Source organism: Bubalus kerabau, chromosome 2, assembly GCF_029407905.1.
Source record: "Bubalus kerabau isolate K-KA32 ecotype Philippines breed swamp buffalo chromosome 2, PCC_UOA_SB_1v2, whole genome shotgun sequence".
Classification (NCBI taxonomy): domain Eukaryota; kingdom Metazoa; phylum Chordata; class Mammalia; order Artiodactyla; family Bovidae; genus Bubalus; species Bubalus kerabau.
This window is the reverse complement of record NC_073625.1, coordinates 143,675,141-143,694,623: the sequence shown is the minus strand read 5'-3', so window position 1 is coordinate 143,694,623 and position 19,483 is coordinate 143,675,141. Positions and strand designations below refer to the sequence as shown.

The 19,483-nt window shown below is 40.6% G+C and overlaps 1 protein-coding gene across 1 annotated transcript; it reads left to right on the top strand.

The window, feature by feature from the left end:
• Positions 1-146: 146 nt before the first annotated feature.
• Positions 147-19,160, top strand: SAMD7 (sterile alpha motif domain containing 7). Its single transcript, XM_055570334.1, has 8 exons — positions 147-249; positions 2,866-2,992; positions 4,248-4,372; positions 7,836-7,914; positions 9,162-9,790; positions 10,772-10,893; positions 13,458-13,568; positions 17,818-19,160. Exons 1-8 carry the CDS (start codon positions 147-149, stop codon positions 17,992-17,994), a joined length of 1,473 nt encoding a protein of 490 aa, XP_055426309.1. The 3' UTR covers positions 17,995-19,160.
• The last annotated feature ends 323 nt before the right edge of the window (positions 19,161-19,483 follow it).

The following is a 19,483-nucleotide window of genomic DNA, read 5'->3' as shown; positions in this document are numbered from 1 at the left end:
GGTATGGTACCAAGGAGGGCTTTGGATGAGACTTGTCTCTGATGCCTCACTTCTTCAGCTCCATGGGCCTGATACCCGTGAGTTTCTCACTTGTTTCACTGAACACATGAATAACTGAAAAAAATCATGCTGTGTGGTTGCAGACCATGGACCCTACAGAGCCTTGTAGAAATATGCCTCTGCCTGGCAAATCCGGAGGTCCAGAAGAAAGGCATTTGTGTCGATTATCCGGTGGAATGACATTGGAAGGTAATCACCTGGCCTCAAAGAACCACACATTGTTGCTGCCTTACCCCATTAACCTTTCTGAGTTCACCTGTAACCACAGAGGCCATATCCCATCTCAAGCCCCTGCCTCTCTCTGCTTCAGACTGAAGGCTTTCACCCACACTGTAGGAGCTAGTTGGATCTAGCTTAGACATACCCTGGGTGCAAGGGAGAATTGTGCCCCCTTAGCAGGGGCTGACAGAAATCAAAGGGTAAATGGCCAACACTACGTCTTTCACTGGGACAGTTATGAGATGTGTACACAATTTTTTTCCCTTAGAGTATTCCCAGCAGGTTTGCCCATAGTGGTAACTCACACTTTAACTCACCTCTTGTGGGCTTTCTTCCCTCCCTAGTCTCACTTACCCACTCCCTCATATAGGCTTCCTGGGATTCCCTTCCCAATGAATTGTGTGTATGTGTTTGTGTGTGTGTGTGCTCAGTCGTGTCTGACTCTTTGTGACCCCATGGACTGTAGCCCTCCAGGTTCCTCTGTCCATGGGATTATTCAGGCAAGAATACTGGAGTGGGTTGCCATGCCCTCCTCCAGGGATCTTCTTGACAGAGGAATCAAACCCTCTTGCATCTCCTGCATTGGCAGGCAGATTCTTTACCACTGCACACCTTACCTGCATTCAAGTCCTTGGCCCAGCCTTCTTTGGAGGAATGCCAAAGTGAGATAATCTCACCAACTTTTGGTTAACTAATCGCCATGGCACGTCCCTGTGGTAACATGTGTAAGGTAGCAGGGTGGTCAGCCTCCAGGCGATGCTTGCTCTGGAGGGATTTTGTACTGCTCCCTTTCTTTGTTCTCCTTCCACATTTGTCTCAGGCATCTCATAACATGCAAGATGAACATGGTATGTTGTAGCTTCAAAGATTCTGTCTCACTCGTAGGTAAGTTCAAACTTCTACCAGAATCTGTCAATTCATGACACAAATCAATATTCAGTAATGTTTCAAAAGGAAACATCAAGTTGTGTCCTGCGTTGTTGTTTCCCACGGTGAAAGAACAGAGTTCTCGAGCCTTTATTAAAATTACTTTTCCAAAAACTGGAAGAGCCCACTACACCCCGGCCACTTAGCACCAACTGAGCAGCCTGGCTTAGCCCATTGCTCTTTTGTATAATGAACTATGGGGAAAATGATGGCTGTGCACCAAACCTCAGACATGGAGGATCCAAGCCACGGAACAGCGTCCTCACCAGAGATGCAAGCCCACAGCCAATACACCTGGCCTGTGTTCTTTCCTGGCATCTCACCCTGGCTGGCAGGCATCTGGCAGATATTTGTATCCTGAGTCTGACTGGTCACTACCCTGAGGCCACTGTCAGAGAGAAAATTACATTGGCCTCCCAGATACACAATGAAAATAAATCCACATAAAGAACTTTTTTCAAAAATTTATGAATGGTGAAAGCCAATGTTAAGTGACCTATGGACTTGAATTTCCAATTTGATCAGTAGGTTTAGATCTAGAAAAGAAGCTGAAGAAGTGATTGCTTACTTGCATGCAAGCATGCTAGGTCACTTCAGTCATGTCTTACTCTTTGCAACCCCATGGACTGTAGCCTGCCAGGCTCCTCTGTCCACGGGATCTCCAGGCAAGAACACTGGAGTGGGTTGCCATGCCCTCCTCCAGGGGATCTTCCCAACCCAGGGATCGAACCCACCTCACTTATGTCTCCTGCATTGGCAGGTGGATTCTTTACCAGTAGCACTAGCCCGAACTGGGAAGCCCAATTGCCTACTTAAATACCACTATATTTTTAGTTTTGGAATCATATAAATGTATTAACTATTTTAAAAATTAAATACATGCATGAGAAAGAGAAAAAGAAACATTGCTACTTTGAAAAGTTAGAACATTTTCTTCCTAATTTCTTTTTTTTTTTCCAAAAATAGTTGTCCATCTCAATATTTTAAAAAGTAACAATTGAGGATGAAGAAGCTTAAGGACTTGTTTGACTAGCACTCTTAATATTTTAAATTATTCAAAGAATGTTAATAATTAACAAGAAAATATAAGGCAAAATTTTATCTCTTTTACAATGGTCACATTTTCTGATCACTAGGTTGTAGACAAAGTTATGAAAGCTTGTGTTTATGTATTATATGTTTGGATATAACTTGTTTTAGTTAGACACAGTCTCGTGAAATCAGCCTCTATTCACTTTAATTAGATGTATTTTGGGCCTTTAGGAAGATTTTCCTCCTCTCTTCTGTTTTAATCTTTTCAAATTTAACATATAGGAGCATACATGCATTTGTGCCTCAAGAAGTATAGCAATCAAAATGAGTTGTAATAAAAGAAAATGGTATTTCTGGAATCTTGCAAAACTGGTTTAATTTTATTATTGGTCGTCGTGTGGTGTGGTATTTGTGGACTCTCCAACAAATTCCAAAGGCACACAGAGTTCAACAATTGGATCTGGGTGCTTACAATGGAGGGGATTTTGTGTAACTGAAAGCTTGGTGTAGCTAGTCTTCCCAAGTATTGGGAAAATACAAAAGGTGTTCATCATTTCAAGAAGAACTTAGTCTACCAAAAAATGGAGGTATATGTGAACATATCTATCTTTTATTTATTTTTTTTAGAACTCCATCAGTGGCGAGAGATATTGATGATAAATCCAATGATGGCCATGAACCCTTTACTGTCAGCATCAGGGCAGCAGAGAATTCCAGTGATTCCCTCACCATTTGAACCTCCAAGTGTGGATAGGTATTCCTCTCCAATGTGATATTCTGGTCTAAGGAGAAAATGGACGTTCCTAAGTTTTCAAACGCTTTAACCTCAGTGTTGTCTTATAGTCTAATGTTATCTCAAGGAACTGTGGTGTAGAAAGTCTGGGGGCCACATCTTCAACAAAGTTCCCATCACTTACCCTCTGAAACCTCTTTGACACCCTCTCTCAGTAAATAGCTAATGAGCACCTGCCATGTGAAAGGCATTGCCTAGGTGCAAATGCGGATGGGTAGTCTGCTAGGGCTGCCATAACAAAATATCACAGACTGGGTGGCTTAATTTTATGTCTCACAGTTCTAGAGGCTAAAAGTTCTAGATCAAGGTGCCGGCAGGTTTGGTTTCTCCCAAAGCTTCCCTCCTCAGCTTGCAGACTAGGCTGCCTTTTCACTGTGTTCCCACATGCCTTTTTTTCTGTATGCAAGCACTTCTGGTGTCTCTTCTCTTTCTTATAAGGATACCAGTCCTACTGGGTAAGGGCTCCACCCTTATGACTTCATTTAACTCTAGTTACCTCCTTAAAGGTCCTATCTCCAAAAAAGAGCCACATGGGGTGATTAGGACTTCTAACATGTGCATTTTGGAAGGGGACACAAGTCAGTCCCTAACAGTGTGATATCCTAGGTTTCCTGTGATGGAAGAATTCTTTCTTTGCAATAAAAGTGAAATTATCAGTATTTTGGTTGTACATTCTGGCACCTTCCTATCTTCTTTTCTTTTGAATATATATTCTGGAATCTGGGGAGGAAGTAAAATTCATTATTATACTTGTTCACAGAGCATGAACAATAGAGTTGGACTTCTAGAGACCACTGAAGTTTGGTAAATCGTCCGTCCAGGTAGTGACTGATTCCAGATGGCAAAACTCAAGCCAGAGTGTGTTCATCAAATGAGGAAAGACTGTTATGGTCAAGAACAGTATATAGTCATGAAAAATCAAAGATTGATATTGATTTGATTCGATCATTTTTTCCCTAACATCCCTAAAACTTTCCTGCTTTCTCTGTTATGTTGTCAGGTGAGTCAGCCCTTCCCTACTAGAGTCCTGCCTCCCCATTTTTCTTATTATATTTCTTCTTAAACCAATAGAGATTGCAGGACTTTCATACTTCATTTGGGGAAGAAATGATAGAATCCCGTATAGCAATTAAAAAAAAAAAATCTCACTGCCTATGCAATGGAAATTTTGTACAAATCCATTTTCACTTTACCTATTTTGTATCTTTTTCCTTAGAGATTTATTGCCTCCTACTGTAGCACCAGCTGACCCAAGACAGTTTTGTATTCCTTCCCAGTTTGGATCTTCAGCTCTAGCAAATGCAAACATGCCAAACTTGCTGTCCAATCGTGTCTATTCAGGTATGAGAAACTGATGTCTCATCTCTGGAACCACTGTGAACTGAATTGCTGCATTAAGCTTGCCATGAAATTTATTGCTAAATTTTGGAGGCAAAACTGTATGGTAATAATGCTTATACTTTCTACAATTACTACCTAGGTTTAAATCTTGGCTCCACCACTGTGTAAGTTGCTTAACTCCTCAAACCATCAATTTACTGATGAATAACATGAAAATCTGCAATTAATATCTGTCTTAGCTTACAAGGAACTGATGAAGTCATAAGGAGATGAGATCTGAGAGTAAAAGGCCCTGGGGCAGTTTATATTTGGTCTGATAGGCCAGTAAGAACTCGCTTTCTACTTGGGAGAACAGGGAAAGCTCTTGAGGAGTCTGAGCAAAGGAATGACATGGTCTGACTTACATTTTACCAGGATCACTCTGGCTGCTGTGTTAGGGACAGACTTGATAGGATTCAGGTTCTGGAGTTAAACTGATGGGAGTTGATGGGCTATTAGAATAATCAAAAGATGATGATGGCTTGGCCCTGGGTGGTTACAGTAGGAATAGTAAGAAATGGTTTGATTCTGTAAATACTTTGGAGGGAGAAACAACAGGATTTGCTCAGAGTTTAGATATGAGATGTGAGAAGAGGAGAAGTGTTAAGGAAGACATCAAAAATTTTGGCTGAGAAATGGGAGGGGGAAGTTGCTATTCATTGAGTTGAGGAAGACTGTGAAAGGAAGAGTTTTGGGGTGGGAGAGATAGCACAGGCATTTGCAATGCCTGCCTGACAATCAATAGGAGATGTCCAGAAGGCAGCTGCAGTCTAGAGAGGACATCTGGAGATAACCTGGAAATATACTTTTGGAAATCATCAGTATATATGAGACTTGATGAGATCATTTATAAAGTGAGTTAAAAAGGATGAGTTAGAAGTTAAAAGGATGACCCCTAGGACACACCAACAGGATCTAGAAGATGAAGAGAGATATAGAAGGAGCAACCAGTGGGGTGGGAGAAAACCCAGGAAGGATAGAGGCCTGGAAGCCAAGGGAAGAAAGTGCTTTTAAGGAAAGAGTAAGCAATTGTGTCAAGCATGTAGCTCAGAGATCAAGTAAGACAAGGACCAAGAATATATGATTAGACGTGGCTTTGCGGAGGTCATTAATTATCTAAATAGGAGCAATTTCAGCATAGTGTCAACAAGAACATGAATGTGGGGCTCCAGAGAGAATAAGAGGTGAGAATTTCCTCACAATTTTGAAGATGAAACTGATGCATCTTATCTTCTCAAAACTGTATTCAATGAGTTTCTGTTTGCCCCGGTTCTCCAATTTCAACAACTTTTGATAGGAATAATGCGAGTAAAAAGCCTGAGATAAAAAGAAATATGATTGGTGCCAGGGCCATTGAAGACGCGGACCTGCCTGGATTTGACCATATTACAAACCACAGTGCATGGATCCACTTTGATGAGTCTGAGCAAGGGTCAGATCTGAAATTGGACACACCCGCTGGGTATGACAGGCCCAACAGCTGAACCTGGATGGTAGCCCCCTCTGGCAGCAAAAGCCCAGGAAATACATAGCCCAAAGTTATAGGTAACAAACAGATAAGCAGACCTGTGAAACAGTTGCATTACTGACCCAGAGAGAGTTTTTTAGTGGTTAAAAATCCAGAAACTACTAATAGTTGGATATGAACAGGCAGGCTGACAACCTGTCCCAGGTACAGAGGTCAGTCTTCCACCCCAAGGCTGATGTGTAAGAGAGCAAACAAGAGCAAGGTAGGGCCTCAGTCCTATAAAAAATGAGCTACTAAGTTAAGTTAGCAAAAGAGAAATTGAGACAGGAATCAATTTCAAAAATTGGGATGTTAGGTAAAGAGTGTGTTATTACAACTGGACTAGCACTAAATTTGATGTCAACTATTTAAGAAAGAGAAAGAAACTTGAAATAGATTTGATGAGTCCAGATTTTACAGGATGCTAAAATCTAGATGATGAGACCTGTGCCCTCTGCACTGGTCTTTTTACGTGACGTTCCCTGCATCCTTGGGGATTAGCCCATGGGTTGGCAATTTCATGCTTGCCTGCTATCTCAAGGAGCATATCTTGAAGCCACTGAACTACAAAAACATAGAGTTTTAGAGTCAGAAGAAGTTTTAGAGGTTAGCCTCTGAATTTTACAACTGAGAAAGAATCTCATAAAAATAGATAGAGTATGGTATACTTCAAGATAGGTTATTATTAACAGGAGTTTAAAGAGCTCTGCTAGCTTGGTGCAAGGCAAATATAAAATCTGTTCTAGCCTTCATGATACTAGCCCTCTTGTTGGGGAGAACAGATTTATACATGAAAAACTATCATTGAACAAAACTATGTATAATCAGTGTCATTTGGGTATCTGTTATTGTTAGAGTATGGTCTGTAGACCTATGCTGGCCTGAGAAATGTTTGAACAATAAATGCATAGACAGAAAGGTTTAGAAACTTTTACAGCCATTTGACAGGGTAATTTTATGTCTATTAATCTGATCATTTCAAATTGTGTTTGTGTTCATTCTTGTTTTCATTTCAATTTTCTAAAACATCATTTATGTATTTTTAAAGAGTCCATGATGGGTTGGAAATTTTAAAAGAAAAAATAATCCTTCACCATGGATTATTTGAGAAGCACCAGCATAGATTCTAAATGTGTTAGGAATCCAAAGAAAGAAAAAAGAAAAAAGAAAAAATCAATATAAGCATGAAGTTACCAGGCAAGAATACAGCCTTGAATTCTGATGATGCTGACATTATTTCAAGACATTTTGAAAGGTTGACACAAAGAACGGAATTGCTGTTCAACTCCATTGAAATTGTTTTGTAAAAAGTATTTGCCTCAGCTGCACCAAAAAGTCAACATAGAGAACTTCGTATTTTATCCCCTTAAATCACTATATTTATTTCCAGGGATTTCAGTACATCAGGAAGCATTTAGTTACTTTTTTTTTAAGGTCAACTAATTCTTCTTGCACCCCCCAAAAAAACCCAAAACAGTCATCAATTTTTACTTCGAAAGCAAGTAGTCAAGAGATCTACAGTTAATTTCATCTTTTTCCTTTTGAAGTATCGTAGGAAAACATTGCCAATTATGAGACCCATACTTAAAGAAAAAAAATTATCTGGGGGATTTCCTGGCATTCCAGTTCTTAGGACATGGTGCTTTCATTGCAGGACCCCTGGTTCAGTATCAGGGAAAAAAGATCCTGCAAGCCATACAGTACAGCCCCTCCCCCCAAAATTATTTAGTGTTATCATGCCACCACCAAAGTGACTCTAAGATGCTGACAGTCATGAACTGACATCATTTCCAACATTGTGCTCAGTTGGTAGTTTTTTGCAGATACTGTTTTAAATCATTGTATTTTCTTTTTAGTATCTTCAAGTGGATATTTTTAATTTGTTCATGGGGTGGGATGGTGGTTTTCTTGTTTAAGGTTGGGGCATTTTGCCACCTGAATCCGTAAAGGCAATGGCTAGAAGAAATGAAATGATTCAAAGGCAGCATACTGCCAGGTAATGTAACAATCTTGTTTTAATTATTTTCTATTCACTCACTTGTCTGTGTATCCATTTAATATAAATACATATATATGTTATTTATATACTTTTATATATATTCATTCATTTATTATATTTGTATACTGTTGTTTTTGTATATGTTGTTACATTTGTGTATATGTCATTATTGTTTAGTCGCTAAGTTGTGTCTGACTCTTTGTGACCCCATGGGCTATAGCCTGCCAAGCTCCTCTGTCCATGGGATTTTCCAGGCAAGAATACTGGTGTAGGTTGCCATTTCCTTCTCCGGGGATTTGTGTATGTGTATTCACTGATTATATATATATACACACACATTCTGATTACTTTCAAAAAGTATTTCAGGAATACTACAAAAAGAGACATATACAAACATGTACACAGGTTGGTTAAAGATAAAAGCAAGATTAGAGATTACACAGTGAAGCTAAGTTTATAGATCATAATAATCAGTTGATGTCTCATAATTAAATGCCTACTTATGATTCTTTTGAAATTCATATTGGCAATGCTGTCTTAAATGACTTCAATTCTGCCTGAAGAGAGGAGTCAAGCTTGCCAATCCCACTTCAAACTATGCCATCAGAGCCCAGACAGCCCCTCATTAGCCTAAAAGCAGCCGTCAGCAATCAGGAGAAGACAGTAATAATGACCAGCGTATGGCTGTGGGTGAGAAAAGACATCAGAGTCAACGTTCTCATCAGTGGACACTAAGGGGTTCAGGTGATGACCAATAAACAAAGTAAGCAAAAATGCCAACAAACCCTCCACTCCTCCTTTCCCCTATCCTTACCACGTCATTAATTTTAGCAGTTGAGACCCATTGCATTTCTTGAGTCTCATTAAAATTGTACTGCAACATTTAAAACCTTCTTCCCAGGACTTTAGTTTCTTTGAGGATTACTCTCTGGCAAGAAACTACTCTGTGTTGTGTTCTCCCCATCCCTGCTAAAATTGCCTTATCCAATAGAGATAATGTTCTAAAGACCGGCCTTGGACTTCCACTGTGAGACTTAGCCAAACCCTTCATCCTCTGATCTTACTCTAAACTCTCCTTCCAATGGCTTTCAGGGAGATTCATGTTTATGCCCAGCAAACTTCAGATAAATGGCCTAAAGACTTACAGGAGAAGCAAGGTTCTACATTAGGGAAGGCAGAAGGCCATTAAAAGTATTTTTCTAATGGTTTTCTTGTGTTTATAAAATATTTTGTTTTGTTTTTAGGATGGAAATGGAAATGCATGCCATTTACCAGCAAAGGAGAATAGAAAAAGTTAATCCTAAGGGACTAGGAGGCCTAGGGATCCCATTCATTTATGGCTCCAGTATCCCTGTGGGCCCAGCCACCTACCATGGCAGGGGCATGCTCCCAGCCAGTGACCTGCACCTTCACAGAAGCACCCTGAGAAACCTTCAGGGAAACCCCATGATAGTGGCAACTGGTCCACGCTTTACAGAGAACTGGGGGCATAAATGTCGTCGTCTCAGGAGAGGTACCGGGAGTCAGAAAGTTCTAGACAGTGACACTGAGAGTTCTAAAAGTCAAGTAGAAGAGAAGCCCCTAGGCCAAGCCCACGCAGTTCTCTATGAAGAGAACGAGTATACGAAAGACCCAGAAATGGAGGCTCTGGACAATCACACGTTGGGTGAAACCAGTGGAAAGCCAACTACAGCTCTTGCTGACACCTGTGGAGAGCTGGAGCCCAGCCACAGAAAGCCCTGGGGAGCTCAGGGAACTCCCCTGGAAGAAAAGGCTTGGGACGACGGGAAGGAGAAGCCCTCTGAGCATGGTTTGGCAGCCTGTGGAGAAAAGAATGGGGTGTACCCCCCAGCTCGACGATCATCTCAGCCAGGTAGGTGTCCAGAGGCCAATCCTCAGGAACCACACGTTGTCAGGTCTGTGAGATTATTACACAGTGATCTGTGACCATTGTGTTTCTTTTTATCTATCCTACTTAGAATTACCCCTTCTTGAAAAACTTATTACATTAGTTCCAATCAGCCATAACAGTGAAATGTACCTCTTTTTATATATTATTATATAGAGAATTTTCAGTGAAGTCTAGAAAGGTATAAATATGGGGAAGGATGGGAAAACCTACCAGAATGTTTAATTAAAATTTTAATCTAATTTAGTCTCTTCAGCACAAAATAGAGGGGCTTCTTTCTTAGAAGTATGATTCAATCTCCCCTGTATCTAAGTGTAGTAATAGAAAAAATAGACAAACAGAATCTCTTTCAATGTTTATTATTGTTATGATACAGTTTAACCTAAAAGTATTAACACACTATCCCCTGCCAAACACACTGAAAAGTTTTCTAGAACTTTTTTAGATTAAAAAAATATAAAACTGGAATTTCTTTAGATAAAAATATTTTAAAACACAGGGATTGGGGTATGTGTAATCTAGCCACCACACCAGCTTGTTTCCCTGACAAAGTATTAATTTGCCATTTTGATGAAGATAGAGCTAAATTCTTGTATGGCTTAGAGAGCATCATAAATTATGTAATATCATAGAACATGGTGTTAATCTGGAGAATGAAATCCACAGGGTATTTCTATTGAAATCTGAGAGAAGCTGGAACTTTGCTTTTATTTATGATAAGGCAGTCATTAAAGATCCTCTAGAGGAAGAAAAGAAAGGAGACAGCTAAGCTTTTTTAGAAATCATCTCTCAGTAACTCAGTAGCTTTTAAGGGGGTTACATATAGATCTACATCAAGGAGCTGCTCTGTGGTAATAGAATATGTGGCAATTAATGTAACTACATATACAACTGTACTCTTAGCTTCACCTTTTTCCACAAAATAATTTCCTTTCCATTTTAAAGGGACACACGTCTTGCTTACAATCAAGGAAAATCTGTCTTTGAATGAAGATATTCAGAAATGGACCGTGAATGACGTGTACAACTTCATTAGTGGCCTTCCGGGTTGTTCAGACTATGCTCAGGTGACGTAACATTTAAATTTTTTTTTTAAAGTAAAGTGACTTCATTTTTTAAATAAGACATTTTGAAATATACTTCCTTCATAATGAGTTCTAACTTGGTTTTGAACCCAAAGAGCATTCCTAATAATCTCTTCCTTTTTATGTCATTGGCTCTCCTGAAACAGAAGCCTCCGATTGATGAAGCTTGAGTCATGTGCCCACACCCCAGCTTCAGGGAAAACTGGGAAAGCCCTTTAGTTTCAGTCTCCTCAAGACTCCTGAGATGCGGGGATTCTCCCAAAATTAGGAGGTTCAAAGGCCAAACATCCAAGAAGAATGAGAGATATCTACTATATGCCCTATTCATCAATTTAGCAAACATTTTGGAGGCATGTACTTCTGTATCACAAGTTTTAGGCTACTTGTCATAATAACAGAAATATGTACTTTATTTTAAAAAGGACAAGAAGGAAATACATTTGAAAAGTAGGAAATTAACTATTTTAAAATTCCATTTTTGTGCTAGGGCAATATGTTAAAATGCCTACACATATAATTCAATCCGATAGATAAATACTATTTTTTAAATTATAATGAATTGCTAGGATAGTTGGAAAGTAAAACCAGTATCACTTATCAGTGATAAAAATGGGGAAATCAGAGATAAAAATGGTGGGTTGGCAAGTTTTTGAGGTTTATGTCAATGTTACATTTTCAAGTATATAATTTACTTTTTCAAGTGATTTTAATAACACAATTCCAAGCAACAATGTACCAACTAAATCTGACATCATTATCTTCGGTTTAAATATTAAAGGAAAAGAAAGCAAGAAAAGGACATTATGATTTAACTACATCGTAATTAATTGATGTTAGAGAGAATTGTTTTCAGATCTTATTTTGTGACATTTTCCTTCAGTGTAATGCTGTTAATTTTTAAATTCTTCTTTTCTTTTCTTTCCTCTTTCTTTCTCCCTTTGTTCTTTTCATGGGACCAATGGAAAAGTCACAGAGTAGTAGTTAAGAGTATAGCTTATGAAAGTACAAGTTCAAACCCTGGCTTTTCCACTCTCTGGACATGTGACCTAGGACAAGTTGCCTCTCTCCTTGGTGTCTCAGTCTTTTCATCTGTAAATGGGGATAATAGTATAATACTTTCTCAAAGGACCATTGTATTAATGAGTGCCTGGCACCTTGTAAGTACTCAATATATTCTAATTTCATCATTATATCTGAGGCTTCTAGAGAAAGCAAAATCTCAAGTTACTTATGAGGCAAGTTGTATTCTTCAAGTCACTTATCTTTTGCATACCTGCTAAAAATATTTGTTCTATTTTTTCCTACTCAAGGAGTATAACCTTATTATTTTATTACTAGTCATTAACTGTAGGTAAGTCACTTTTTAAATTTATCTGTGCCACTTATCAAGTGCCACATCAACCACTGGTACAATGGAGTTACAAAAGTCTGATAGCCGGAAACATGAAATCCCTTGTATAACGAATGTTACATTGCTGACTTCTGATGGACTGAATCTGTTTGAACTCGCTATTTTTAATCAGTAAGTGATTCACAGTCATATGCAGTTCATATTAACCACTCTTGTAATAAATAATATTACATGCATTTCATACTTTATAATCCCAAATGTTCCCTTGCAGGTACCAAGAAGCCACATAAACTCGAAGACCCCAAACTTTACTGACTCATTATCTCTTACCAACAGGATGTGAGTGCTTCCTTCCCCACCGCTAGGAGTGGCACAATTATTTCTAGGTGTTTCTCAAATGTGTTTAGGATCAAGTCCTGCTCTTGTTTCCTCACTAAAGTTGGTTCCCCTCCCAGAAATTGCTGGTGTTATCAACAGCTCTCACTTGCATTTTCCTCTCCTCCCTTCACTGCTCATCTAAGGCAGGGCACAGAGGCACTGTGTCTGTAAATGTGAGAGTTTGAAATTTGCCTGAAATGGTTTTTACCCATATCCCTTCACTCAGACTATTTGTTCATTCATTGATTTGTCCAGCAAGGATGATTGCACATCTGTTTTGTACCAGGCACTGCATTACAGATACATCAGTGAGTAAAACATGGGCCTGCCCTCGAGTAAGAACTATTCCATGTTGAAATTGAGTTCTATATTGAGAGAATTGGGTGGTTTAGACAGTAAAGAATCTGCATGCAATGCAGGAGATCCAGGTTCAATCCCTGGGTCAGGAAGATCCCCTGGAGAAGGAAATGACAACCCACTCCCATATTCTTGCCTGGGAAAATCCCACGGACAGAGGAGCTTGGTGGGCTACAGTCCATGGGGTCACAAAGAGTCAGACACAACTGAGTCACTAACACTTTCATACTTTTCACTTTCATAGAGAGAATTGCAATGAACTCCAAGGGTTGTTAAACAACACAAACAACATGCCATTGGAGCACAGAAAAGAGAGTAACTGAAAATAAGAAATGTTACAAATTTTGTGTCATCCTCAAGCAGTCCTAATGTTTCCTCCAAAGCTGAAAATCTATATGTAAAACAAGATTTTTTAAAAAAAGACATTCAAACAAAGTTGACATCTTTTATGTTTAATAAGGTATTTAAAGATCATGCAATTGATGGAGAAACTTTGCCATTACTCACAGAGGAGCATCTTCGAAGTGCTATGGGATTAAAGTTGGGACCAGCACTGAAGATTCAATCACAGGTAGGGTGATTTTTCATAACTAAACATGTATTCATGTTATGAAGCCTAAGAGAAATATGTTCCTTTCTTTGGTTGTAATATTAACGATACCTGTCTAACCTCTTTTCTAAACTTTTGCCCTCTATGGGTGTGGACATAACAGAATAAGGGAACCTGAAAGCATCAGGCGGGGTATGGTACACATCCCTAGGTTCAGTTGGGAAGGCACCAAGCAATGGTGTATTGGGCAGTGTTTAATGACCTGCTGTCTTTAAAAAGGAACCCTGATTCAGTGTTTGTCAATTTCTGTAGTGTAAAATACTGCCTCCATGACTGACAAACTCCAAATGCAACTAAATACAAGATTTGGAAGAGATGCACAACAGCACCCTATTTTAGACTCCCTTCACCATGTGGATAGCACAGGTGTAAACAACCTCAAAAACAGTGATGATAATAAACAATTATAGTAAAATAAGTAGATAAAATAATTAAGTTATAAGTTTGGAGCATTTAATATTTTGTTGTTCTTTAGTTGCCAAATCATGTCTGAGTCTTTGGGTGCGACCCCATGGACTATAATGTAGTCTGCCAGGATCCTCTATCCGTGAGATTTCGTAGGCAATATACTGCAGTGGGTTGCCATTTCCTTCTCCAGGGAATCTTCCCAACCTAGGGATTGAACCCACATCTCCTGCATTGCAGGCGGATTCTTTACCACTGAGCCACCTGGGAAGCCTATTTAATATTAATACTTTAGCTTTCTATATAATATATCTAATTGTAACTTTATATAATTTAGTTTTTAATAATGGCATTTTTAGGGTTTCCCTGGTGGCTCAGTGGTAAAGAATTCACCTGCCAATGCAGGAGACATGGGTTCAATCCCTGATCCTGAAAGATCTTACATGCTCTGAAGCAACTAGGCCACGACTATTGAGCTTGTGCTCTGCAGCCCAGGAACCACAACTCCTGAGCCCTTATGCTGCAACTGTTGAACCTGTGGGCCTAGAGCCCATGCTCCACAGTAAGATAAACCATCACAATGAGAAACCTGTGCACCGCACCTAGAGAGCAGCCACAAAGACCCAGAACAGCCAATAAATGTGCAATAATGGTATTTTTAACAATTAGCTGGCAAACTTCTTAAAAGTTTAACATTTGGTCACAAGAGCTGAAATAAGCCATAGCACCCCTTCTCATCACTGCCTCCACTGCTTCATTCTGGCCTAAGGCACCGTCTCTCATTGGATCACTGCATTAGCCTTCCAACTCTTCTTCCTGCTCTGCCCCTGCCCACCCAGAGCCTATTCACACAACAGTAAAGAATGATTCTTCTAATACATGACAGATCATGTCACTCTTCTGCTCAAAAACTGCAGTAGCTTCCCATCTCTTTCAAAGTCATATATTATTTGCACTCCTCCCCACCCGTCACCACTCTTGCCTTCCTGACCTCATCTTGACATCTCTATCCATCAGTTACTGCTTTTGCCATTCACCTCTGGATGCTGTTTGAACATCTAGGCAGGCTCCACCTTAGCACATCTCTCTCTGGCTGTGGTGCTTCCCCCACCCCCCAGACAGCCTCATGCTTTGCTCCCTTCATCTTTGCTCCACTCTCCCATCTCAAAGAGGTCTGTGTGGTTCACGCTACTTAAAATTGCACACAGCCCAGCCCCATACATCCTCCTGCCATCCCTTTTTCTGCTCTTCTCTTTTCCCCCATAGCACTTATCACCTTCAATCACACAATATAGTTTACTCATTTATAACCTTTATATTTATTTTTTCTTTCTCTCTGACTCCACTAGAATGTAAGCTCAATTAGAGCAGAGATCTTTATCTGTTTTGTTGACTGAATAATCTCAGAATGTGCAAAACCCATAATAGGTCAATAATTATTTGTTGAAAGAACGAGTTTCCTAAAATCGAAACCAAGAAGCCTCAACTAATTGTTTCAGAATTTATATGGTACTCTACCTATTTACAATATATATTCAGACCAGGTACTGAGTTTCTAAAATGTCCTTCAAAAACCATTTTTATTTATCTAAACTTTTTAGGGTAAAGAAGTTCTTTATTTCTAATGGAAATACTTCAAGGTTTCCGTTGGTGGTGTTTTTTTCAACTTTTTATTCTGGAATAACTGTAGATACAGAAAAGTTGCGAATAGAGTGCAGAGAGTTCACCTAATTTTTCCCAGTGTTAACATCTTACATAACATGGCACATTTGTCAAAGCTAAGCAATTAACCTTGGTACAATATGATATTCACTTTTAAGTGATTTTTCTTTAGTGAGGACACTATATCTCTTGGAATACTTACAAAAATATTGCACAGTTCTTTTTCCTCAAATCAGATTATCTTTGCTTTGATTTAATACTTTGGTTGTGTTTTTGTTTGTTTGTTTTTCTTTTTTTGTCTTTATAGTGTGGCCAACCCCAGGTCATTCTTAATCTTCTCCTCACTTGCTGTTAACATTACCCCTTTATATCATTTTCATGAGGCTGTAGTCATTTCTTCTGCTCCTGATATATGTAAATGCCTCCATGCAGGCCAACTGAGCTATTACATCCCAGGCTCCATCTGCCAGTGTAACAAGGCAGGACTACCACAGAAGCTGTGATGAAAGGGGAAAGGGAAGGGGGAGATCCCACTGATGCCAGATGTTCGGCTAAATAGAACAGTTACAGAGTCCTTGGGATTGGGATTGCCCAGACGGAGGAGCCTGGTAGGCTGCAGTCCATGGGGTCGCGAAGAGTCAGACACGACTGAGCGACTTCCCTTTCACTTTTTACTTTCATGCATTGGAGAAGGAAATGGCAACTCACTCTGGTGTTCTTGCCTGGAGAATCCCAGGGACGGGGGAGCCTGGTGGGCTGCCGTCTATGGGGTCACACAGAGCTGGACACGACTGAAGCGACTTAGCAACAGCAGCAGCAGCAGCAGGGGTCCAACTGAAGCAAGAAAAGTGAAAGGTTCTGAGCAACAACTGAAAGTCCCAGAAGGTGAGCAAGCAGGAGTGCATCTCAATCTCCAAAATGGAAATCAAGGGCAAAATTTCATTGCAGCAAGAACTGCTAAGAAGGAGGAAACCCGCACTTCAGAACAGAAACCTAGGAGATTGACCTGGACTGAGCACACAAGGAGAGGGGTAGGAGAAGAAAACACTGGAATTTGAGAACTCAGATATTATTAGAATGGAGGGAGCTTGGTGTTTGAGCTACAGCAATGTGAACAATATAGAAATCTCCTGGGTGCCCCTCAGGGTCAGGTTTGTGTATGAGCACACTGGGAGAAGGCGATGGCACCCCACTCCAGTCCTCTTGCCTGGAAAATCCCATGGACGGAGGAGCCTGGTAGGCTGCAGTCCATGGGATCGCTAAGAGTTGGAAACGACTAAGCGACTTCACTTTCACTTTTCACTTTCATGCATGGGAGAAGGAAATGGCAACCCACTCCAGTGTTCTTGCCTGGAGAATCCCAGGGACAGGGGAGCCTGGTGGGCTGCCATCTATGGGGTTGCACAGAGTCACACATGACTGAAATGACTTAGCAGCAGCAGCAGCACACTGGTTAATACTGGGCACCAAGTCCTAAAGGCTTCCCTGGTGACTCAGTGATAAAATATCTGCCTGCAAATGCAGGAGACTTGGGTTTGATCCCTGGGTCAGGAAGATTCCCTGGAGAAGGAAATGGCAGCCCACTCCGATATTCTTGCCTAAAGAATCCCATGGACAGAAGAGTCTGGCTGGCTTCTGTCCATGGGGTCTCAAAAGAGTCAGACACAACTGAGCAACTGAGCATGTACTAAGTCCCAGAGCCACCTTACTTAATGTCTCAAAACAAAGCCCACTGAAGGCCAGCTGTGTGCTGAGGTTCTAAACAGTTTCAGCCCCAGCCAGAGAAGGATGGGCTGGGTGCTGGTGACGGTGGAGTCCGGTGTCTGTGGGAACTCTTGTAGGACCCCTGGAAAAGGGAAAGCTGGGGGAATGCTGAGTGAAATAATCATGTGTGCTGATGAACTGCAGCAGGACCAAGAACAGGAATTGGTAAGTTCCTACCATCTCTATACCCAGTTTTACATCTCAAACACTATAATTCTGGAAGAAAAAGCCCGCCACATCCTAGAATTGTGTCCTCCACAATTGTGTAGATGCCCTATGCCTGGAATTACCTCAGCCTCCCTGCCACCTGTGTCTTTGAAGAATATGCTGAGTTATTGAATGGATTCATAGATTTAATTACTATATTTTGTCTTCAAAGGTATCTCAGCATGTGGAAAGTATGTTCTACAAGAAAAGTCTTTCACTTTCTACCCACACAAAACAAGCATTCGATCAACCAACAGATACAAACCCTCTTTTGGATTTTAACTCCTGGAGTGATACATTGGACATTCCTTGTTCCCAGGATATGATCGTTCCTAAAGGAACTGAGTGAAATAATATGAGAAATTAAAACCCTCCTGGAGCACGAACAGTCTTAATTGTTTCTCAAAAAACTCTAGGATATTCTGAAAGGTGTGTAAGAGTTTCCCAGGACCAGATGGAGGCTGAGAGAGAGAGAAAGCCTGTCCACCTGAGCTGTCCCAGAGGGGTCCTTGCTCAGGCTTCAAGGAGTGACCTCAGCTTCAAAGTGTGTGCATGTGTGCATGTTAAGTCACTTTCAATTCTTTGTGACGTTATGGACTGTAGTCTACCATGCTCCTTGGTCCATGGGGATTCTCCAGGCAGGAATACTGGAGTGAGTTGCCATGCCCTCCTCCAGCGAATCTTCCCGACCCAAGGATTGAACCCCCATCTCATGCCTCTTGCATTGGCAGGTGGGTTCTTTACCACTAGCACCACCCACGTGGGAAGCCCTCAGCACAAAGTAGCTGGTGTGCATTAGTCGCTCAGTCGTGCCCGACTCTTTGCAACCCCATGGACTACAGCCCACCAAGCTCCTCTGTCCACGGGATTTTCCAAGCAGGGGTACTGGAGTGGGTTGCCATTTCCTTCTCCAGGGGATCTTCCCAACCCAGGGATTGAACCCAGGTCTCCTGCACTGCAGGCAGATTCTTTACCATCTGAGCTACGAGGGAAGCCTGACTATGGTGAAATCATTTTTGGTGACCACCAGAACTATGGAAGAGAAGCTTGTACTTGACGTACAACTGTACTTGACATACAAGTCAAAGTTTTCCAGCTGAGAATTAACCCACTAAAAAATGTGTGGCCAAGAACAAAGAAGACAGAAACATAGATATGAAAGTGCTCAAACTCTAAAGCACTACTCAATTACCAGCTATTAGTCAACAATTCAGTCCTATTACTTAGAGTGAAGCTTCTGGTCATCATCGTTGTGTTCAATCAACAAAATCTAGCAACCAAAATTTAAAAATTAAAGGAAATACTAAAATCTATCAAGTTACCTCATAGCAAGCGTCATAGAATCTAGACATGTGTAAACGTTCTGCGGGATAGTTAACATGTTCTGCAGCAACACTCTCCAGTGAGATTCCCTGACAGGAGGCTGCTTTCAAAACGAAGGAGAGACTTTAGAAACATCAAGAAAGCTACGGTTGAGTGTTTCCAGGAGGAAATCTGTGCAACAGCCAGAAGAACTGACTCTGAAAAAAAAAAAAAAAAAAAAAGAGCTCCTTTACTGGTTTCACATCCCCTAACCCTGAGAGAGACAAAGGCAACCCAATGGAGCCCGAAGAAGCCAGAAGAGCAGGTGTAGAAGCACAAAACAGAGAAACAGAGGAGCTGACCACAGACTCCCACCTTTCCTCACTGTGGCATCCAGCCTGAAGGAGGCCAGGGAGAGGGCAGGGCAGAAGCTTTAACTTTAAAGTTCAGTCAGTTCAACTGCTGTTCAACATTTCCTTCTGATACGAAACCATGTTATGACTAAAAGTATCTGGAGGACTGCTTAGTATCTAATA

Excerpts from the sequence above, each read along its gene's own strand:
- SAMD7 (XM_055570334.1), top strand. The coding sequence starts at position 147 with ATGGACCCTACAGAGCCTTGTAGAAATATGCCTCTGCCTGGCAAATCC. Across the intron at positions 4,373-7,835 it reads GTCCAATCGTGTCTATTCAG|GTTGGGGCATTTTGCCACCT; the intron begins GTATGAGAAACT and ends TTCTTGTTTAAG. Across the intron at positions 10,894-13,457 it reads GTTGTTCAGACTATGCTCAG|GTATTTAAAGATCATGCAAT; the intron begins GTGACGTAACAT and ends ATGTTTAATAAG.